The 23,587-nt window shown below is 45.3% G+C and overlaps 2 protein-coding genes and 1 non-coding gene across 4 annotated transcripts in view; 1 reads left to right on the top strand and 2 right to left on the bottom strand.

Annotated features, from left to right (window-relative positions):
* Positions 1–2,268, bottom strand: part of KNL1 (kinetochore scaffold 1) — a 48,046-nt gene extending 45,778 nt beyond the window's left edge. The window contains 1 exon segment of the mRNA XM_034769283.1: positions 2,182–2,268. The gene's annotated coding sequence lies outside the window, so the exon portion shown is untranslated.
* A 372-nt stretch (positions 2,269–2,640) lies between these two features.
* TRNAS-GCU lies at positions 2,641–2,722 on the top strand. Its single transcript has one exon. It is a non-coding gene; the product is annotated as a tRNA-Ser (tRNA).
* A 9,467-nt stretch (positions 2,723–12,189) lies between these two features.
* Positions 12,190–22,408, bottom strand: RPUSD2 (RNA pseudouridine synthase domain containing 2). Of its 2 annotated transcripts, XM_034769600.1 has the most exons (4): positions 21,873–22,408; positions 19,786–20,082; positions 14,180–14,765; positions 12,190–14,137 (listed from the first exon to the last, which is right to left on the bottom strand). In XM_034769600.1, the coding sequence occupies exons 1-4, from the start codon at positions 22,356–22,358 to the stop codon at positions 13,935–13,937; spliced, it is 1,572 nt and encodes a 523-aa protein (XP_034625491.1). In that variant the 5' UTR covers positions 22,359–22,408; the 3' UTR covers positions 12,190–13,934. The 2 variants fall into 2 exon arrangements, with proteins under 2 accessions (XP_034625491.1, XP_034625489.1); XM_034769598.1 differs by having other exon boundaries at positions 12,190–14,765; positions 21,873–22,407.
* Positions 22,409–23,587: the final 1,179 nt, after the last annotated feature.

Genomic DNA, 23,587 nt, shown 5'->3' with positions numbered 1-23,587 from the left:
CATCTTTGTTGCCCTTCTCTGAACATTTTCCAGTCCCACATCCTTTTTGAGATGAGGTGACCAGAACTCGACACAGTATTCAAGGTGTGGGCATACCGTGGATTTATATAGTGTCATTGTACTTTGTCTTATTTTCTATCCCTTTCCTAATATCACCCCAACTCTCCTGCACCCCAGCTCTGCCAGTGCCCGCCAACCTCCTGCATTACCAATTCACCCCAGTCCCCTGCACCTCAAAGCTCTGCCAGTGCATCCCAGTCCCCTGCACCCTAAGCTTCCTGCATCCCACAGCCCTGTCAGCACATCCCAACACGGGATGAAAGTTATTAATACGTGTTGGAAGTATATTGATTGGGAAATTGGAGGGTTCATGGCTGACTGGAAATGTGTACTATATGACATAGAAATATTACTAGCTCTGATATCTCAGTGTCTCCCGGATATGGGGTACATCTATTGGACAGAGGTCAGAGAATCTCTCTCTCAAACATAAAACTGGCCTGGCTCAAGAGGTGTGCCAAAGCTGGACTGGTGGGGCACAGGTGATGTATGTTTGGGGTGAAAGGGCAGCTGGCTTAGCATGCTAATTGCAGAACATGATAAGTACAACTACTTAAATAACTACTAACTCCTATCAACAACATAGCTTATCGTGTTTAAAGAAATAGGAAATTCAGTGGCGAAAAACTATGTTAACACGGGGTTAAGGTTGCTTCACAGTAGGTCATCCCTTTGCAGAATGCTGACTTGAGCACAACTCAAACATCTGCAAGCCAGGAAATGTTAAGTTAAGGTTGCCTATGCAACCTTAATTCAGCCCTCTTTCATCTACTCCTGTTAACACACATACTTTCAGTCTGCCAACACCACAGTGGCAGAAACATACAAGCTCTTCACCTCCTTTTACAACCCATTCTCTCTCACCCACAGGATTCCATATAACACTATTAAAGGACAAAAGGGGGGTGTGGTTCCTCACACCACCATCCCTTTACCCTCCTTGTGAATATTGAGGCACTGCTCAAATTCACAATGGCCCTTGGCACTATAAGATTCAACAGGTGCCAGATCCCGGGATACACTCAAACACTCAGTCAACTCCCCAGAAAGAATACCACATGTGTACAATTTAAGAACCACTTTATGTCCTTTTACAACTCCTTTATCCTAAAGGTATGTCTACATTTGAGCTGAGAGCTGTGATTCCCAGCTCGCATAGATATACCCATGCTTGCTCTGCTGGAGTTACACGCTAAAAACAGCACTGTAGCCAAGGAAGCATGGGTGATGGTTCAAGCTAACATCCCGAGAATGTACTCGGAGTCCAGGTTGGCTTGTGCTGGGAGCTCCCACCCATGCTACCCCAACTATACTGCTATTTTTAGCTATCATTAAAGCATTGGAATTCTCTCCTATTCCACTTCACTGCTGAAAATATCCTTTGTAATAAAGGCCCTATGCCTTGCTACTGACATTCTACTACTACACAATTCTGCTTAGAAATAACGCATACCAACAAAAGTTTCTAGTGTAGATGTGGCCTAAGAAGGGGGAGGAACAAAATACTGGTACAAAATAGCTGTAAAAAACGACTGTCTGTGCTTAAGAACGTTAGCATGCAAATGGTCCCAAAACTTACTAGTGGGACAGCTGCACTGGGGTCCCCCAAAACTGCTGCTGTTTGGCTGAGAACAGGTTTCGATCAGTGGTGATGGCCGTGTTCGCAATGGAAAAAGAAGTGTTTTAAAACGGAACGCTTAGCATCTGCAGACCGCTGCGCTGCGCTGCACAGACCTGCATGTGCGGGACCCCGAGATCTCGGCTTTCCCCCTAACCCCACTGCGAAGACCTCTTGTAAGACTTTCAATGAGACAGTTACCGTCACCTCACGACACACAGAGGATCGGGAGGCGATCCGCCCTCAGCCCCAGACCGGGAGAGGGGCCCATCGGGCTCCAAGGAGCCCCCGCCCTGTCAGAGACCCTCCCGCCCTACACAGAGCGGCGGCGCGGCGGGTGTCCGAGCGGGTCCAGCAGCCGGTGTCGGGGGGAGCTCTCATGTGACCCGCCCTCCCTGCACGTACCCGAGCCGGGCCCGCGCCCTCCCACCTCTCTCCGCGCCGGCCCCCCGCAGAGCCCGCTCCCGGCCCCTCGGGGGCCGCCGCCATTAAGGACTCCTCACCCTCCGCGGCTCCGCTCCAAATCCAGCCCTCAAGGCACCAACGCCTCCTCGCCGCCGTCACCGCCGCTTACTGCCGCTGCGCCCATTAGGCTCGGCCGAGGCCGCCGCTTCACTATTCAAACCTAACCGCCTGTTCTTGCGCATGCGCCCTGGGTTCCTGGCAAACCGAACTCCGCAAGTACAATATGGTGGCCCCTACACCCTCTGCCGTACAACATGGCGGCCACCGAATTTCCGTACAACATGGCAGCCTCCGCTTAGTCAGCTCTATGTACTGCATTACAATGCCTCATCCTAAACTATCTCAGGGCTCCCCGCCCCGGGCCAAAAGCGCGGCTGGGAGGATTGTTCGTTCGTGGTGGGAACCTCTGTAGGTGTATACCGTATAGGGAGCCCAAAAACAAGTTAAGCCTAGCTGGAATCCTTTCTTATAGACTACGGGAGGCTCTAGATTTCTGTGACGAGGTGGCCGAGTGGTTAAGGCGATGGACTGCTAATCCATTGTGCTCTGCACGCGTGGGTTCGAATCCCATCCTCGTCGGAAAGTGTTTTTTGCTCTGTTTAATAGATAAATGAAGTGGCTGGACTTACATTATTGCTGGCGGGCGGGCAGGGGCGCTTGATTATTTAGCAGCGAGCCTAACATCCCCGACAGGTTCATTAATCTCAGTCACAGTCTCCTATCAAGGCGCTGAGTGACTATAAAGTGATGGGGAGCTCGCCAGAGACAGTTCATTCCTCCTCAGCTGAAAGGCAGTTTGCTGCCCAAGCAGCTCCGTAGGGAGGACATGTGCTGCCTTCCCTCCCACCGAGGCGGCCCAAGGTGCCCTGTTCTAGGGGACGAAGGAGGCTGCTCTGTTCTAGGCGGGACACGCGGGCTGCCTAGTTACAGAGGGAAGATCTGATCCGCGCTGTTACAGGGGAGCGCTCCGCCTTTCTTCTTCTAAGGCGGAATAATCCGAACCTCTCTCTAGTATTTAGTATATAGGGGAAATATCTGCCCTGTTTTCTTATATGGAACATTTCAGATCTCCTTCATGGGGCGGCGGGGTGGGGACGACACATCTGGACTACTGAATTATGGGAGACAGCCCACTTGCTCTTTGTTAGGGGGTGGCACTTGTCCTTTTTGCTACTGGGAAATACGGTATCTGGGCTGCCCCTCTGCTGTAGGCAAGCAACACTTCCTTAGTTACAGAAGAACATCTGGGCAGCTCGTTGTTACAGAATAGCTGCTTTCCTGTGGCAGGAAAGACACCTGTGCTTCTCACTGTGGTGTGGGGAACATCTGTATGCTTCTCTCTGCTGTGTGCTGGTCTGGCCCAACCGCCCAGACCTGAAGAAGAGCTCTGTGGCGCTCAAAAGCTTGTCTCTTTCGCCAACAGAAGTTGGTTCAATAAAGATATGACTTCACCCATCTTGTCAAGTATCAGAGGGGTAGCCGTGTTAGTCTGAATCTGTAAAAAGCAACAGAGGGTCCTGTGGCACCTTTGAGACTAACAGAAGTACTGGGAGCATAAGCTTTCGTGGGTAAGAACCTCACTTCTTCAGATGCAAGTCTTGCATCTGAAGAAGTGAGGTTCTTACCCACGAAAGCTTATGCTCCCAGTACTTCTGTTAGTCTCAAAGGTGCCACAGGACCCTCTGTTGCTTTTTACAGATTCAGACTAACACGGCTACCCCTCTGATANTATCACAGGGTGAGTGACGCAAATACCGCAACCACCATAGCAGGGAGTTTCAGGTTATCCTAATAACAGAAGAAAGCCCATTTGTTAGCTCCAATATCAAAGGGGACTCCATATGTCTCCCCAAGCCCAGATGCCTCCCTAGTCCACTCTTGTCTGCAGTGTTGTTGTAGCCCTGTTGGTCCCAGGACATAAGAGTGACAAGATGGGTGAAAAGCAACAGAGGGTCCTGTGGCACCTTTGAGACTAACAGAAGTACTGGGAGCATAAGCTTTCGTGGGTAAGAACCTCACTTCTTCAGATGCAAGTCTTGCATCTGAAGAAGTGAGGTTCTTACCCACGAAAGCTTATGCTCCCAGTACTTCTGTTAGTCTCAAAGGTGCCACAGGACCCTCTGTTGCTTTTCACCCATCTTGTCACTCTTATGTCCTGGGACCAACAGGGCTACAACAACACTGCAGACAAGAGTGGACTAGGGAGGCATCTGGGCTTGGGGAGACATATGGAGTCCCCTTTGATATTGGAGCTAACAAATGGGCTTTCTTCTGTTATTAGGATAACCTGAAACTCCCTGCTATGGTGGTTGCGGTATTTGCGTCACTCACCCTGTGATAAAGAACAAAAACTGGGTTTGTTCCCGTAGTGGGAGTAACCTCCCTGGCCTGAACTATCCACTTTCCCAGGGAGCAAGGAATAACATCTGGGCTTCTTGCAAAGGGGACTTTTGACCTCTGTCACTGGGGTGAGAAGGTGCATCTTGGCTGTCCCCTGATGGTAATAGGGATTTATCTGGATTTCCCTATTTTAGGGAACTGAGCTGCTTTCTGTTATAGGTAAGCTTGGAAGAGTTAGATTTTCATCGGTAAATGTCAGTAAATGTTGATTTCACCATACACACACAAACTGATGAAAATTATTTCTATCAGTAATAATCAAAATTTACAGATAAGTAAAGTAAGAAAAATTCTGCCTCAGAACTTATTAGAGTTTGATTTAAGGATATTTACTTTGTAGATTTTTGACATGTGACATTGACAATTTTTGTTTTAATGGGTGGAAAGCTTTAACTTTTGATTCTCAACATCAACTGTCATTAAATAATTATTGACTGAACCCATTATGTTACACCTCTCATAATTTCCTGCAGCTGTGAAAATTTAAACTGATAAAAAATGCTTAAAAATAAACATAGATATTATCCATCAAAATTATATTTAAAAAATTGAATTCTGCCAAGCCTAGTTATAGCAGATGGACATCTGTGCTTCCTTATAGTAGAAAATAATAGCTGAACTTTCATGAACATGTCCTGTGTCTATGTGTTTCACACTAACACGTATGCCTATCCTCCCAGCTACATGCTTTAAAGGTGATTAACACCGGGTGGGGGGGGGGCAGAGAAAAGACTTATCCCCTGTTCTAGTTCTTATTTTTAAAGTCCAACAAAGTTCCCTGGGAAAAAAGAAAAAGAAAAAAAAATTTTTTGCCCTGTTTTTTTGTATTAAGAGGTTTATCTCCTGTCTAGAGTGGAAGACTACAAGCCAGTGAAATTGCGCAAATCAAGAGAATGAAAACTGAGCAATTGACAGTGGAAGGGATTTTTAGTCAGATTCTTTAAAACTCCAATTTTATTTATTTACAACTGTTTAATATTAGTAACTCATATTTTGGAGAAAGGTTATCTTTGAATTATCAGGTCAGGTGAGAAGCAGCGCACATTGCCCTGGTTATTAATCCAGACAAAACTAAGTCTCTGGCCGTTACCGTCAAGCACCCTCCAACTCCAGATTACAACCAGCTCACTGTTAACCTGTCCAGATGGGACACTCGGCAGGTGGCAATTGTACAATACTTAGGAAGCATCATAGACAATGCTGAAGGAGGCTAGAGAGAGGTGGCCACTCATATAGCAGCAACTGCTGCTTTGTTTCGAGCCCTTCAGTAGCCTCTCTGGTGATGTTGTGACATGAAGCTTGCTATGAATCTGCAGCTCTACAGTCGCAGTTATACCAACTCTGTTGTATGGCAGTGAAATGCGTGCACTAAGGTAGGGTGAAGAGCAGTTGATTGGCATTTTTGATTCTCATCATCTCTATAAACTGTTCCATATTAAGTGGAAGGACAAGATCAAAAATGAGAATATTTGTAGCCAAACCCACCAACCACCTCCATCAGCACTGATTCCGTTTCAGCAGCTTTCTGGATACAGGCATAGTATTAGGATGGAAGATCAACAAATTATAAAGCGTATTTACTAAGGAAAGTTGCGGCATGGACAGTGATTATATGGTTACCAAAAGCTTTGGTGACATGATAAGATTACCAATGATGGACAAAGACTGAATATCCAGCCAGACTATCTTAAGGTCCTATCTAAAGATTGATTGGAGTGGTGCTCGATCTGCAAGGAAGCTATGTCCCTTTGGGATTTGCTTTGGTAGTGATGATAAGGATGATTGATGATGTCTTTGCTAAAAGTTTCAACCTCCCTCACCCCTTCAATGAATGTTTGAGAGCTCGCAATAAATATCACAGAGATCTCCCAGAGGCCTTTCAGGAAACCAGAAAAGACAACAGTCTTGATATTTCCACAGCAAAATAGAAGCAGGAAAACAAACTGATTCAGTCTTCTTTTATACATCATAAAGCAGCAAAAACAAAATACAAAAATAAAAACATGGAAATCCAATTAAAAAAAATTCCTTACAGGTTATCTTTAAAGAGCAAAATGCCTTGGAAATCAGATAAACTTATAGATTTGCTTTAGCTATTTTAAAAATATATATATTAAACTGGAAGAGATCAAATTTATGATAATAATTTATATGTAAATAATACTTTTCATCTGAAGGGTTCCAAAGCACTTTCTAAATTAAGCACATTGAAACACATTAGAGCACAGCAAAAATCAGCTGTACATAAGAATGGCCATAATGAGTCAGACCAGTGGTCCATCTAGCCTAATATCCTGTCTTCTGACAGCCAATGACAGGTGCTTCAAAGGGACTGAATAAAACAGGGCAATCATCAAGCGATCCATCACCTGCTGTCCAGTCCAAGCATCTGGCAATCAGATGCTTAAGGACATCCAAAGCATGGAGTTGCATCCCTGACCATCGTGCCTAATAGCTGTTGGTAGCCCTATCCTCCATGAACTTTTCTAATTCTTTTTTGAACCCAGATATAGTTTTTGCCTTCACAGCATCCCTTGGCTATGAGTTCCAGAAGTTGACTGTGTGCTGTGGGAAGAAGTACTTCCTTTTGTTTGTTTTATACCTGCTGCCTATTAATTTTATTGGGTGACCCCTGTTTTTTGTGTTATATGAAGGGGTAAATAACACTTCTCACCATTCATGATTTTATAGACCTCTGTCATATTCACCCTCAGTCATCTCTTTTCCAAGCTGAATAATCCCAGTCTTTTTAATTTCTCCTCATACAGAAGCTATTCTATACCCTTAATCAGTTTTGGTGCCCTTCTCTGTACCTTTTCAATGTGTAATATATCTTTATTTTTGAGAAGGGGCAATCAGAACTGTACACAGTATTCAAGATGTGGGTATACTTTGCATTTATATAGTGTCGTTATATTTTCTGTTTTATCTATCCATTTCCTAATTGCTCCTAACATTGTTAGCTTTTTTAATTGCCTCTGCACCTTGAGCAGATGTTTTCAGAGAACTATCCACAATGACTCCAAGATCTCGTTCTTAAGTGGCAATAGCTAATTTAGACCCCATAATTTTGTATATATAGTTGGGATTATGTTTTACAATGTGCATTACTTTGCATTTATCAGCATTGAATTTCACCTACCATTTTGTTGCCCAGTCACCTAGTTTTGTGAAATCCCTTTGTAATTTCACAGTCAACTTTGGACTTAACTATCCTGAATAATTTTGTATCATCTGCAAACTTTGCCACCTCCCTGTTTACTTCTTTTTCTAGAAGCTGTCTTCAACTAGACCAAGTGGACATATTTATGACCAAAGGAAAGCAGAATCCTTAGGAATACTCAAAGCAGTTACTTAAGACAACAGATTCATCTGTTGGGCGTGCAGGTTTCATAGCTTTTTAGAAAGCACTTTGTACGCCCCTGAAAGGCAGTGACATTTGCGGTGGAGGATTTGCAAAGACACACAAAAGCCTTTAATGGTGAGACCAAACTAAGTAAAAGGGATTGATATTCAGGATGTCTTTACATCTTTAATTTATCCCACTGTGGCAAAACAGCCTTCCTATCCTGTACTCATCCTGCCGAGACAAGAATTGAGTGGGCCGGAAGGAAGCCCACACAGCTGCTAAGGGAAGGAGTATCAGTCCGCTGAAGTTTGGGATTTGGGAGTTGATTATAAACTTGTTTCTTTCAATGTTCATTTCTGTCATGTTCCCCTTGCAAATTAGTCTCTTTGTATTGTCAACAAAATGAAGTGATGTTATTCACTTTCCTGAGTGTCTTGGCTGGCCCAAGGTCATAAAGTGCACCCTACAAATAATCGTGAGAACTAAGCTGTACTGGGATCAAAGTCCCTAGAAAGCAATTGCTCTCTGCTATTGCAGGCACTGCAGGCTCCTAGAACAAGCCCCTCCTGAGTCTATTCTTGCAGTCCTACACTCCAGGCAGGCTTTGCCAGGTCTACACTAAAAAATTAAGTTGGCCCAGCTATGTCACTTAGGTGTATGAAAAATCCACAGCCAGTGAAGTCAGTGCTAGGTCGACAGAAGAATTCTTCCTTCAACCTAGCTACCACCTATTGGGGAGGTGGATTAACTCCAGCGATGGGAGAAACCCTCCTATCGCTGCAGTGAAGAGCTGAAGAGCTACAAGAGTGCAGCTACAGTGCTGATGTAGCATTTTCACTGTAGCCCCATACAAGTAGTCCAATTGACCTCAGTGAAGTTATTCATTTGGGTAAGGCTTGCAAGGTGAGGGGCACAGGCAAATTGATTCCAATCCCTTTAATAAAATGACATGGAGACCATTTTTTTTTGTTCCAAATGCTTATTTATTGGAACTAGTCCAGTCTATCCTGAAATGAAGCAGATTTTAAAACATAAATTATTATATGCAAGAAAGCAAATTGGCTCCTTCTGTCCTTTCAATCTATCATTAGATTGCTTTTTCAAAAGTGAACGTAAGAGTGGCCATGCTGTCTGAGACCAATGGGCCATCTAGCTCAGTATCTTGTCTCTGACAGTGGCAGGTGCCAGATGCGTCACAGAGGGCAAAAAGAACAGGGCAATTTATCAAGTGATCTATTCCCTATTATCCAATCCAATAGTTGTCAGAGGTTAGGGACACCGAGAGCATGGGGTTGCATCGCTGATCACCATGGCTAATAGCCACTGATGGACCTATTCTCCATGAATGTATCTAATTCTCTTTTGAATTCAGTTATACTTTTGGCCTTTATAGCAACATCCCTTGGCACCGAGTTCCACAGGTTGACGGTGCATTGTGTGATGAAGTACTTCCTTCTGTTTGTTTTAAACCTGCTGGTTCTTATTTTATGTTGAGTATTCTTCCTTATTCACTTTCTCCATACCATTCATGATTTTATACACCTCTATCCTATTCCATCCCCGTCATCTCTTTGCCAAGTTGAACAATCCTAGTGTTTTTTAATCTCTCCTCCTGTGGAAGCTATTCCATACCCTTATCATTGTTGTTGCCCTTCTGTAAGGATAAGGCCTTTTCCTGCAGTCATATTGTAAGGCTTAGGGCACCGTTGTCTATGGCCATATTAGGAGAGCAGCAGCATGAGCTAAGAAGCAGAAAGTCACATTCCATCTAAATTACATTAAAACAATGTAATATTGGGCTGTTAAGGCGGCGATCCTGTCCTAATAGCACCCACCATCACAAGATAAAGAAACTCATCTTGAGATGGTTAAAGAAAACTTAGTTCAATAGCATTCTGTCTGGCAAGAAATCACTTATCAATTGTCGTGGTTGTGAAATCCTCATTTCTTTGTTTGTATGAGCTCTGTCTGGTTCTTTGATTGTTTCTGTCTGTTACATAATTAATTTTGCTAGGTGTAAATCAATTAAGGTGATGGGGTATGATTGGTTAAAGGATTGTTTTACAGTATGTTAGGATTGGTTAGAAAATTGTTTAGAGAAGTGATTGGTTAAGGTACAGCTAAGCAAGACTCAAGTTTCACTATATAAACTGTGATCTAAAAGGAAGTTTTTTGGAACCAACTCCAGGACACAGCCCCAAGATCAGAGCTGCCAGACCTCAAACACCATACCAACCACACCATACAGAAGCTACAGTCCCCAGATAACCTGATCCTAATTGTCCGTCAAGAAAAGTTCATCTGCCTTATTGGGAGTAGCGAGCATTGTGTGTTTAGCTTGAGTATTTTGTTTTGGTAACTGTTAATAGAGATTAAATAGGATATTACTGTGTAAGGCTCTTTCACCCATAAAAGACCCCACAAACCCAGAGTGTAAAGTTAGGCCCTGAGCCCACAGATGGGTAAGAGTGGGTGCCTAAATTACCAGGGTTACACCTGAGCCCTAGGAACAAGGTAAGGGTGGCTGCCCTAGAGTGTAAGATTATGCCTGAGCTCTAGGAACAGGGAAGGGGGTGTGTGCCTAAATTAAGAGGGTTACGCCTTAAGCCCTAGGAACTGGGTAAAGGTGGGTGCCCCTAGAGTGTGCGAGTAACAGAATTTTGTGCAAGTAACACTTCTCTGTATCTTTTCTAGTTCTAATACATCTCTTTTTAGATGAAATATGCAGTTAATGAAACAGAAGGGCTCCCCTGAGGCAATTCTGTTCCATGGCTTAAACACATAATTACAACTGTTTACAGTACCTTTAGGTGCATAGTGTAATGGTAGATTTGAAAAGTTGTTAACTGTACTAAAAATCCTGATGGAAGTTAGAGAAAGAAAATAATCTCTCTCGGCCAATTAACGATAGCTTTATCTATGCAAACAGGCACCTCGGCAGGTTGATGAGTTAGTAAGGTAAGCAAGATATGACTACATATATCTCAGACACATTTTAGGGATTCACTCTGTTATCTTCCTGCTTCCCAGCCCTTGATGCATTTTCTGAGTCAGGTGTACTAAAGCAAAGCTCCCTAAGAGAGCTGCCAGCAGGGGCTATTGCTGTGTTACTCCTGGAGGAATTCTGTACCAAAAAATAATAAATTATGTGCACAATATTTTAAAATTCTGAATATTTTATGTCAATATAGCACAATATAATCACACCAGTTTCAATTATTTTGGTAATTTATTTCAAAATACCCGTCAGCAAGTATGTCTGTAACAATACAGACAACAAAAAAGATTCAGGACATGTTTTTTGACAAATAGATTCCTTATTAGGCATATTAATACAGAACTGAGTAATTCATTCAAACTACAATACAGAACCATATTTCCTGCACCCCTCAGAAGCAGTGCAAAGGCTTGGGGGAATCAGGGGTAATGGAGAAGCTGAGGGAGAGGGAAGCAATTGTTGAAAAGGAGTCTGGGTGTGAACTTGAGAGGGTTGTTGGACATGGTTGGGAAAAGTATGGACCCCATTTTTTTGGAGGTGGAGGGGGCAGGGAGGGATTGTTAGGGAGCTTCCCCCATGCAAACCCTGGCTGATCCCAGCCTCCCCCATTCAGGCACATCTGCCCATCCCCATGTGTCCCTGCACTCCGTCCCCCATCCCTATGTATCTCTGTGCCCCAACTCACCCATCTCCCTTCCTCCATGTAGCACCACACACCCCCAGCCAGCCCTCTCCCCCCTCCTATTGTAGCCCTGCACCCCCTCCCCTCATCCCCATTTGTCCCTGCACTCCTTCCCCCATCCTTATGTGTCTCTGTGCCTTCTGGTGCGTGGCCATCACTCTACAGGTCCTGGTTCATTACTGGGATTCCTATGAACTACAGCAACAAAATAATAAGTGGTGATTTGCATGTAAAGGTAACCAGCCTCTATCTAGTCCGTTGACCCAGGAAACAAGGGATGTATTTGCCCTCAGCAGCCCCCAAGCTAGAAACTGCTGACTGACAGCGCATGATGCCAAGCTAGCATGCTGGCCAAGTCCATTCTTTGGAACCCACCCAAAAAGCCTTATCCACATTAAGACCAAAGCTGGTAGCATTCACATCACATACACAAACATCACAATTAGCCCCCCTTGTTGTCAGTTTGGCATAAAGGGCCAGGAATGAATGGGTCACAAGAGACTGACTAGCCAGCAGCCTCTTCAGATCATGGTTAAGGCACATTAGCGAGTGGGCGAGAAGCCCATACTGTTGTTGTCATTGCTGTACCTGTTCTGGGGGGGGGGGGGGGGGGGGGGGGGGAGAGAGAGAACTTCAATCTCAACATTCTTCCCTTTCCCCAAGCAGCATATCCACCTACATGAAACATGCACAGAATCACTCCATCACCAAGGCCCTCTACCCCATGGTTTTAGCGGAGAATTTTTTTCCCCCCTTGAACCAGTCATAGAGCAGGGTTTATGGTAAACAGGTTGACATCTTTAATTACACCACCTTGTAATTGCCGTTGGTATGTTCAATTCTCTTTATAAAGGAAACAGCCAGATTTGTGCAGAGTCCAATCTATCTGCATACAAATTACAATGCACACAAAATGTAATGTAGGCAGCAGCTTTTAACTCAAATAAAACAATGAATTGCAATGCTCACAGGGAGGATGCTTGAATAATAAACCTTAACTTCCCACAGTTCAAGTTGTTTTGGGGCCAGTAATCACAATCAGTTTCTCTATCAGCAACGGGATACATTAGACAATGTTGTGGTGTATTAAGGCCTTAATAGTAACTGTTAAGCATGGCCAGAGAAAAATGAAGCTGAGACACAGCACTTAAAACATTATTTGTACTTACTCCTTCCCCAACATTTTCCACAATAGGCTTTTCAGCCTTCCGTTCGCCACACAGGAACATAAATTACCTCCACACTTTAGCATTATAAGGGATTTGCTTCCTGTGGTGGTCCTCTTACAGAAGAGATAGAGAAGACAGCAGAATTAAACTTGGGACTACAGTTGGCTGAAATTTGGAATTTCCAGGTCATGGGAAATTTCAACGTTCAAAATTTCCCATGAACTGGAGATTCTGAAAAATCATGTTTCAGAAACACCAAAACAGTGTTTTCAAAATGAAATAAGCAGGGGGTACTGGAACAATTTTTATAGGGGGGGTGCTGAGAGCCATTAAACCTAATGGTAAACCCTGTATATAACAGAAACCATTTCAAGGTCCGAGGTGCGATATCACTCTTAGTTCCAGCACCTGTGGAAATAGCTCCCCGGTAGTTGCTTAGTGAAACTGAAATAATTTTGCAAAGCTGATTTAAGGACAGACCGTGCTCCATGCTAGAACAAAAGGAAGGAAGCTGGAAACACACAGGAGGATGGAAATGTCTTATTGACAAGAACTGCACAAGGCAACAGAAACCCAAATAAAATGAATGAAGATTAACCTGGCAGGAAAAGAACCAGCCTGCACAGTGCCTTGGTATGAACAAAACTAAGAATATAACTGAAATTGATCTGGGTGTGACACCTGAAGTATTTTAGATTGACTAACATGTCACTAACTCTTACCCAGAAAGACAAGGGAGTTAGATAACTGACATACAGGAAAAGAGCCAAGATGCTGATTGTCTTAGTTGTATGCATTTAGTAAGCAACCGCATTCAATTTGCGAACAAGGATGCAACCCAAACACCGTGTGGTGAGAAGAGGAAGCAATTGTTCTAAGCTTCCCACCTTTGAGTAGTATTTTTTACCCATCACTGTTACTATCTTAAAGGAAAACAGTTAAGGTGTCTTGGATTAACCATCTCTCCCTTCAGTAGCTGTCAGCAGGTTCATTGTTAGGAAACAGTTCTCAAGACTAATCAGGAAGAACTCTTCCCACCTCCTCAAAATTCACAAGCAATCCACGCACAACACAATAAATAATGATGTAAGATCGCAGTAGCTCCAATGAGATATTTTTACCACACAAGTTCAGGACTTTACCAAATACTTTCCTTCCAACAAAACTAAAATGAAACACAAGAGTCTCAGTATCTAGTCTTGGCTCTCATCCCAGTCCTCTAGAGCCCAGTCTGGCATCTTGGAATTGTATTCAAACTCTGCTCCCTTGTAGCGTAAGGCATGCAGGTACATCACCAGCTCCCTAGGAGATGGGTCCTGCCTTACTATTTTACACTCTTCACACAGAGGGTCCTTTTCTTCTGTATGTCCAGCCTGATTCCCACTTGAACTAGCTCCTTCAGGGTTTGCTCCAGCTGGATTCCCACTTGAACTAGCTCCTTCAGGGTTTGCTTCATATGTTTCTGGTCTGGTATCAGAATTTGGTGAACAAGCCAGTATTTCAGCTTCTTTCTGATCCTTAGACACCTCAGTTCTGCAGGAGTCTGCGCTTATGGACGTAATCTCAACTGGCTTAGTACAGTAACCTGAACGATCACATTCTTCACTTCCCACAATAGGCTTCAGGTCCTCCTCTGAAATGTCCAAGATGCTCAAACTCTGTTTGGAACGATGTTCTTCCACTAAAGCCCTGAGAAGCTCCTCATTGGTTTTATTAATCTCACCACCCTTACCCTTAGTAGGGCCCCAGGCCTCCATATTGTAGATGGGGTCATTAACAATCGGATATCCCAGGAATTGCAAATGGACCCGGATCTGGTGGGTGCGACCCGTGTATGGAAAACACTTGACCACACTGGTCTTGCCATTATAACTAAGCCTTTGGAAGACAGTTTTACAGGATTTGCCTTTGGGGTCCACACGACACACCCCCACTTTGTAAGAAACAATCAGGATGGGTTCCTCACAGGTCACTTCATTTTCTGGAAACTCCCCAAGCACGCGGCAGACGTACTCCTTTTCCAGCTACAGGGGGAAAACAGAGTGAACGTCAGAAACACATCAATCCAGACTCAATGTAAATCTCTCTCGAGCTCCAACTACATTAAGCTTAATACGAACCATTCCTGCCCTCCCCTTCACTTACAGATATGTGGGGAAGTTGAGACATTTCAGTTATAGGATTGCAGATAAACAGGAGAAGCAAACAAGCGTCTCAAGTGTACCTCATTATATAGTGAAGTCTTCTATTTAGACCTACAATGGCTTCTGTCCCACTCAGGTGTACTTTATTAATGGAGTTTGATAGTTGAAATGTTGAATTACGAAGTTAAGTCCTAGGAAACTATTTTAACAACATTAAACCCAAATTTATGTCAAGATTTATTCTCAGATTTTTGTTGTCCCCCCTTACGTTTGGGCCCTTGCTGCAAATCTTAAAAGCCAGAGTCCCATAACTGGGATTGGCAGGTTGCGGGTGTGACACCTTGTACCCCATGTTCAGCACTTTTATATGGTTATGATATATTTTGTACAAAGTATACCTCACAAGGCATACTTTGAAAACTCAATCTACTGAACAACACTGTCCTGTAAAAATCTGTGCATCAACATTGTATATGGAGCTCTGAGATTTTACTATAGGATTGTTACTGAAATACGCTGTAGTTCTGGGTAATGCCCACAGATCATTTTCTCAAAGACAAAGACATCACCTAGGTGCTAAAAGGCCATTACCTGCTTAATCGGAGATATACCAGCACAAGCACTGTAAACAAGAAATTTATAATTCACCTGAAGGTCAGTTGGCAGTTCACATATGCCATGAAACTGCCTGACACCATGACACAGCAAAGACTTTTCCGGTGCAAAGGGTCAGAGTATAAGAAGGGAGAAAAAATGCCTCTATATACCTCTCCTCTCCCATCTTTACTCATAGAAGATCACTTGAAAGACAGAAGGTGCATCACTAAACTAAGGCGAGCTGGGGTACTGGAACAATTTTTATAGTGGGGATGCTGAGAGTCACCTAACCAAGCTGTTAACCCTGTATATAACATAAACCACTTCAACGTAAGAATGGCCATACTGGGTCAGACCAAAGGTTCATCTAGACCAGTATCCTGTCTTTTGACAAGTGCCAACTCCCGGTGCCCCAGAGGGAACAGAACAGGTAATCATCAAGTGATCCATCCCCTGTCACCCATTCCCAGCTTCTGGCAAACAGAGGCTAGGGACACCATTCCTCCCCATTCTGGCTAATAGCCATTGATGGACTTATCCTCCATGAACTTATCTAGTTCTTTTTAAAACCCTGTTATAGTCTTGGCCTCCACAACATCCTGTGGCAATGAGTTCCATAGATGGACTGTGCGTTGTGTGAAAAAATACTTCCTTTTGATTGTTTTAAACCTGCTGCCTATTAATTTCATTTGGTGACCCCTAGTTCTTGTGTTAGGAGGAGTAAAGAACACTTCCTTATTTATTTTCTCCACACCAGTAATGATTTTTATAGACCTCTATCATATCCCTCTTAGTTGTCTTTTTCCAAGCTGAAAAGTCCCAGTCTTATTAATCTCTCCTCATATGGAAGCCATGCCATACCCCTAATCATTTCTGTTGCCCTTTTCTGAATCTTTTCCAATTCCAATATATCTTTTTTGAGATGGGGCAACCACATCTGCAAGCACTCTTCAAGATGTGGGCATACTATGGATTTCTATTATCTATCCCTTTCTTAATGACACTCTGTTCACTTTGTTGACTGCTGCTGCACATTAAGTGCATATTTTCAGAGAAACATCCCCCAGTTCCAGCACCTATGAGTTTAAATGGTCCTGGCCTAGAGGTTTTTCCAGCCAGTACAGACTACTGAAAGTTTTTGGGTGACAGAAACTTTTTGCTTTAAACTTATTAATCTTGGAAAAGCTTAGGAATTTGCTTGCATGTTTATCTTTTTTCTTCTTTTGTAACCAACTCTGACTTTTATGCCTTATTACTTGTAAATGACTTAAAATTAGGGCTATCAAACTATTAAAAAAATAATCACAATTAATCGCAAGATTTAAAAATAGTTGCATATTAATTGCAGTTTTAATTGCACTGTTAAACAACAGAATACCAATTTAATTTATTATAAATATTTGTGGATGTTTTCCTACATTTTCAAATATATTGATTTCAATTACAATACACAAAACAAAGCATACAGTACTCTATTTTTGAGTACAAATATTTGCACTGTAAAAAAAATAGTTTTTCAATTCACCTCATACAAGTACTGTCGTGCAATCTCTATCGTGAAAATGCAACTTAAAGGTAGAATTATTATTTTTTGTTTTTACATAACTGCACTCAAAAACAAAACAATGTAAAATTTTAGAGCCCACAAGTTGAAGCATGAAGGGCATACGAATGTTTAGCATATCTGGTACGCAAATACCTTGTAATGCTGAATAGAACAGTGCCATGCAAAAGCCTGTTCTTACTTTCAAGTGACACTGTAAATAAGAAGGGGGCAGCATTATCTCCCGTAAATATAAACAAACATTTTTGTCTTGAGCGATTGGCTGAACAAGTAGGACTGAATGGACTAGTATGAGGTGAATTGAAAATTACCATCTCTTATCTTTTTTACAGTGCAAATATTTGTAATAAAAAATAATATAAAGTGAGCACTGTACACTTTGTGTTCTGTGTTATAACTGAAATCAATATATTTGAAAATGTAGAAAAACATCCAAAAGATAATAAATTTAAATTGTTATTCTATTATTGTTTAACAGTGTGATTAAAATTGCGATTAATCATGACTTTTTAAAAATCTAATTAATTTGTTTTGCATTAATCTCATGCATTAACTGAAATTAATAGACAGCCCTACTTAAAATCTAAAACAAGTTTATTAACTAAAGAAAGATACTGTTTTATCTAAACCAGTGTGTTTGGTTGAAGTGTTTGGAAAGTCTCCACTTGAGACAACAAAGGCTGATGCATATTCATTACCCTTTGTAGGAATGAGGGACTAATTTATGAACTTGTACGATCCAGTGGGCTACTGAAGATACAAGGCTCAGACTCAGGGATATGCGGATGTTGCCCTGTATCTATTTATGGATGGCAGGACACATCATTCATTTCCTCAGCTGAGAGAGACTTTGCATGCTGGTGGCTGTGAGTGATCAGAACCTGGAGAGGTTTGCTGTTCACTAGCAAAGCAATGTAAAAGGCATCCCAGGCTGGAGAGCTAAGGGGCCATAGCAGTTCAGCATGCACCCTGGGGAATGTCACAACAGGCTATTGCACAGAATATTAACAAGATAATTTGAGTCCTCAAAACTGAAATAGGGTTTTATTAAAACATCATAGAATCATAGAATATCAAGGTTGGAAGGGACCTCAAGAGGTCATCTAGTCCAACCCCCTGCTCAAAGCAGGACCAATTCCCAACTAAATCATCCCAGCCAGGACTTTGTCAAGCCGGGCCTTAAAAATCTCCAAGGAAGGAGACTCCACCACCTCCCTAGGTAACGCATTCTAGTGTTTCACCACCCTCCTAGTGAAATAGTTTTTCCTAATATCCAACCTGGACCTCCCCCACTGCAACTTGAGACCATTGCTCCTTGTTCTGTCATCTGCCACCACTGAGAACAGCCGAGCTCCATCCTCTTTGGAACCCCCCTTCAGGTAGTTGAAGGCTGCTATCAAATCCCCCCTCATTCTTCTCTTCTGGAGACTAAACAATCCCAGTTTCCTCAGCCTCTCCTCATAAGTCATGTGCTCCAGACCCCTAATCATTTTTGTTGCCCTCCGTTGGATTCTTTTCAATTTTTCCACATCCTTCTTGTAGTGTGAGGCCCAAAACTGGACACAGTATTCCAGATGAGGCCTCACCAATGTTGAATAAAAGGGAACAATCACCTTCCTCGATCTGCTGGCAATGCCCCTACTTATACAGCCCAAAATGCCATTAGCCTTCTTGGCAACAAGAGCACACTGTTGACTCATATCCAGCTTCTCGTCCACTGTGACCCCTAGGTCCTTTTCTGCAGAACTGCTACCTAGCCATTCGGTCCCTAGTCTATAGCAGTGCATGGGATTCTTCCGTCCTAAGTGCAGGACTCTGCACTTGTCCTTGTTGAACCTCACTAGGTTTTTTAGGCCCAATCCTCTAATTTGTCTAGGTCCCTCTGTATCCGATCCCTACCCTCTAGTGTATCTACCACGTCTCCTAGTTTAGTGTCATCTGCAAACTTGCTGAGAGTGCAGTCCACACCATCCTCCAGATTATTAATAAAGATATTAAACAAAACCGGCCCCAGGACCGACCCTTAGGGCACTCCGCTTGAAACTGGCTGCCAACTAGACATGGAGCCATTGATCACTACCCGTTGAGCCCGACGATCTAGCCAGCTTTCTATCCACCTTACAGTCCATTCATCCAGCCCATACTTCTTTAACTTGGCGGCAAGAATACTGTGGGAGACCGTATCAAAAGCTTTGCTAAAGTCAAGGAATAACATATCCACTGCTTTCCCCTCATCCACAGAGCCAGTTATCTCATCATAGAAGGCAATTAGGTTAGTCAGGCACGACTTCCCCTTCGTGAATCCATGCTGACTGTTCCTGATCACTTTCCTCTCCTCTAAATGATTCATAATTGATTCCTTGAGGACCTGCTCCATCAATATCCTCTCAATTATTGTCTCTCAAACTACCACACTTATCCACTATACAACCTACTGAGGCACCCAAATTCTGCTCCGTGGAGCACCACATTAGCATCTTACCAAGAGCACAAGGGGTGCATGTAATTTGCACCTGTCTTCATCTTAAAGAAAAAGCTCTAACCTACTGAGACCACAGGCCCTAAAATGCAATGCCCCTAGACACAAGCTGTATTTATGCATTAAAAATTAAAGCAGCCACAGGCTGCAATGTAAACTTTGGGACTTGTGTTTGGCCAACAGCCTGTACTCGGACCAAACCTGCTTCAGGAGCTCTTTAAAGATGCACTTTGAAAATCACTTAAGTCCTCAGCCCTCACCTGTCTCTGCCGAATTTGCTCATCAATCCTCTTAGACACTTCTGCAGTCTTGGCAAATATAAGCACACCAGAAGTCATGCGATCAAGCCGGTGAATAGTGTGCAACTCCTTCAAGTTATGCTCTTTGCCCAAGATGAAGATGACTGTGTTGTGTCGAAATCTGCCGCATGGGTGTACAGGTAAAGATGAGGGTTTGTCCACGACAACCACCTCATCATTCTCTACCAAGATCCGGATAGGCTGAGCAGTGACTGGAGGCTCATGGCGATGCATTGTATTCCTCAGAAAATCGTTATTCTACAAGCAAAACAGATTATTAGAATAGATATGATTTCCCCAAATATCCTCGATCTGTGAGAAATAAGGGATAGAAAACACATGTCCAGAATAACGTGGGATCCAACATTAAGAAACCAGCTAAAAATACAGTGGAACCCTGCTATAACGCAATCATTGGGGTCCAATCGCGGTAAATGCGGGGTCGCGTTATAGCGGGGTTCCACTGTACTTGTGTTCAGCTTCCGTGCCCTGGCTAGGGGGAGGGAGGGAGGGAGTGGGGAGAGAGAGAAGGGGGGTGGCCAGGGCTTCCTTCAGCTGGGGCGCTGGCCACTCAGCCCCTCCTGCCACCAGGGCCCAATTCCTGGGGCAGCACTTGGGATTGCTGGTTGGGGGAGGGAGGGAAGGACACTGGGCTGGCTGCGCTCCGGCAGGGAGAGCGGGGCCGCGGGACGGCCACTGGGCTGCCACGCTCCGGCCGGTGCTTTGTCCAGGGGAGCGGGGCCCCCGAAGATGACCGCCACCGGCCTGCTACGCCGACTGCCAGGAGGGCTCCGCGTCACTCTGCAGCCCGCTCCCAGCAGGGCGCTCCCCTCCTCCGCGCTGCCGCTCACTACATCAGTCGGCGGGGAGGGAAGGACGCGGGTTGGAGCGGGCCCTGGTGGGGACAGAGGTGAGAACCCCAGGGGCGTGCCAGGGCTGCAGGGAGAGTCGCTCCTGCTGCAGCCGCTGGGGCATGGATCCCAAACGCCCTGCGCCTGCTGCAGCCACCGGGGCCAGACTCGCCCCGCGTTATAAACGAATTCACGTTATCACGGGGCGCGTTACAGCGGGGTTCCAGTGTATACTGGAAAATAGGAATGTATTCTAATCATTAAGCATACTGGTTTACCAAATCCTATCTCAAACAATGTTCCCATGCCTAGTATTTCTTAGGAAGGGGGAAAGACTCATAATGCAAAAGGCCACTTGTGTGCAATGCTGCTTGAGGGAAGATAAATTCTTTCCTGGCTCCTGCAGGTGAACTGCCTATGCCCTGAAATTTTAACTAATACAGCTTCAAATACCATCATTAAGTTACATCCAGCACTTCTGGTTTAAAGTCACACTTTAAGTTATACTGAAAAGCATCTCCATGCAGAGAAAGCCTTACTCCACGCTCCTCAGATAAAGGACTAGATCTTCCTGTAGGTTTGTACTGCATATAGCTTCAGGTCCTACCACAATACAAAACAATAATTATGTTTAAATGTGGTTGTGGCCAAAAGATATTACATTATTTTCTTTTCCCATATGAATGGAAGAACAAAAAACCATCATGACATACTAGAGAACTAGGTTTTCTTTATGTAGGCTATTCTCCCCACTTCAGGTCACCACAAATTAGCTACACACATTTCAAAATATTGTTTTAATTAGCAGTTTTTTGTAGTCTAGACTGGGGGCTTGCGCTCTAGCGTTGGGAAACAGGACGCCCCTTCCTCCACACACACAGCCAGGCAATGAACCCGCAACTGCAGTAACTGTTGTAGGGAGCCAGCGGTCCAGAGGGGAGGGCTGCTCCCGACTGAGGCAGAGCAGCCAGCTGGGGCCATGGGGGTAGCAGGAAGGAGAGTGAGAAGATGAGGGTCCGGGGGGGGGCAAGGGGCGCTGCACGCGGGAAGGGATCTCTCTCCCCAAGGGTGGGGAACATGTTCCTGAGATTACCAAATCGATGCCCCCCCCCCCGAGACATAAGCCCCCGCCGGTGCCAAGCCGCGCTAAGGGAACCCGTGGTCTGGCACAGGCGGGCGGGGGCGCCTGGGACCTGCCTTGAGCACGATGCCGAGGTCCCGCACGGGCTGCTCGTTGAGGCGCAGGCGGCCGGCGCTGGCCGCGGCCCGGTAGTATTCGATGGGCTGGGCGCGGAACTCGGTGCTGAAGACGTGCAGCAGGCTCTTACCCACCCAGCGGCCCTTGCAGTAGGTCTGGAAGTCGAAGTGGTAGGGCCGCACCTTGCGCAGCCCGCCCTCGAAGTAGTAGTGGGTCTCGGCGAAGTGCGTCTCGCTGAAGCTCACGCCGGGGTTGCGCTTCCCCGGGGGCGGCACGTAGCGCTCGCCGCGGCCCGGCCGCTTCTCCTCCCCGGCCAGCAGCCGCCGTCTCTTGGCCGCAGGGGGCGCGTCCCCCGCCTCGAGGCTCCCCGGGCCAGGCTCTTCCATGCGGCCGCCCCCGGGCGCTAGCGCGGCGAGCGACCAGCGGACTCTCGGGCCAGCGAGGAGCAGCCACGGCTCTGGAGTCCCCACTAGCCTCGCCCACATGGCTTCGGACAGGGATACCCCGGCGCGTGACCCCCCGCAGTCCAGCCAATCGCCCCAGCCCGCTCACTGTGACGTTTAACACAAGCGACCCGAAACTCCCCGGCCCTAGAGCTAGACACCGCCTCTTTTCGGTGGCCGCGCTTGGAGCCGCCGCCAGGTCACGGTGGGAGCGTGGGCGGAGCAGGGCCTGCGCGTCTCCCCTGAGCTCTTCGCCGCCGTGATTTCATGGGCGGAGTTTGCTGGGGCGGGCTGGGTGCCCATGTACGCGCACGCTGAAGCCAGTTCCGGGGGGGGAGAAGAGACCCTGCTGCTGCGGTGTCCTGAGCACTCTGCCACTGGCTGCTGCGGTGATGTGGCTGCACCCGTACTTCCCTGTGCTCCTACAGCTGCCTCCCCTAGCCCCGTCTCTTCCCCATCAGCCTATATCCCCAGCCCTGCCCCCTCACCCCATGGCGACTCAATTGTAGGTTTGCCAATTTTGCTTAGACATATTCCTAGAGGTTTCAGCACATGACAATCTATAATGAAAAATTAATTTTGAATTCCTGGAGAGTCCATGGCAATCCTGAAGGGTTGGCAGCCTAATGTGTATAGGAAACAGGTGGGCACTAGAATACACAAAGCAGCATCCAGCTGCAGAAGTAGCAACCTGGGAGTAGCTGCTGCAACCTGCTCCCCACCCAGCCCTACTGCACCAATAGGGAGCCACTGGGGGTGCAGATGGAGGCAGCATAGCATGGGATGGCTAGAACTCCCCTCCCCCTCAGCTTGGCCCTCACAGACAATCAGGGGTGGGGAGTGGTATATGACCCCACATGCCCCCCCAAGCTGCTCCTCTGTGGAGGAGAGCAATGTGCCTGTGTACTCCCCCCCCCAAACTATGCCCATGTGATTTGTATCATACACAGTAACTTGTAACACCCACAAACTGCTGCCATGACGACAGCATTGGAAATACAACTATGACATTGTTGGCATCACCAAAATTTGGTAGAATAATACACATGATTGGAATGTTGGTATGGATGGGTACAGCTTGCTCAGGCAGGATAGACGGGGAAAAGAGAGGAGGTGTTGTGTTATACATATTAAATGTACACACTTGGATTGAGGTGGAGAGAGACACAGGAGACAAGTGTTGAGAGGCTCTAGGTTAGGCTAAAAGGGGTAAAAAACAAGGGTGATGTCATGCTAGGAGTCTACTACAGGCCACTTAACTGGGGGGGGGG

Source organism: Trachemys scripta, chromosome 4, assembly GCF_013100865.1.
Source record: "Trachemys scripta elegans isolate TJP31775 chromosome 4, CAS_Tse_1.0, whole genome shotgun sequence".
Lineage (NCBI taxonomy): Eukaryota > Metazoa > Chordata > Testudines > Emydidae > Trachemys > Trachemys scripta.
This window is presented reverse-complemented; position numbering and strand designations above follow the sequence as displayed.

Bases quoted from the DNA above. Each gene is read 5' to 3' on its own strand.
- RPUSD2 (XM_034769598.1), bottom strand. From the start codon at position 22,358: ATGTGGGCGAGGCTAGTGGGGACTCCAGAGCCGTGGCTGCTCCTCGCT. The intron at 20,083-21,872 runs GCAGGTCCCAGG...TTTTGCTTGTAG, and splicing joins ACCTCGGCATCGTGCTCAAG to AATAACGATTTTCTGAGGAA. The intron at 14,766-19,785 runs GTGAGGGCTGAG...TTCCCCCTGTAG, and splicing joins AGCAAATTCGGCAGAGACAG to CTGGAAAAGGAGTACGTCTG.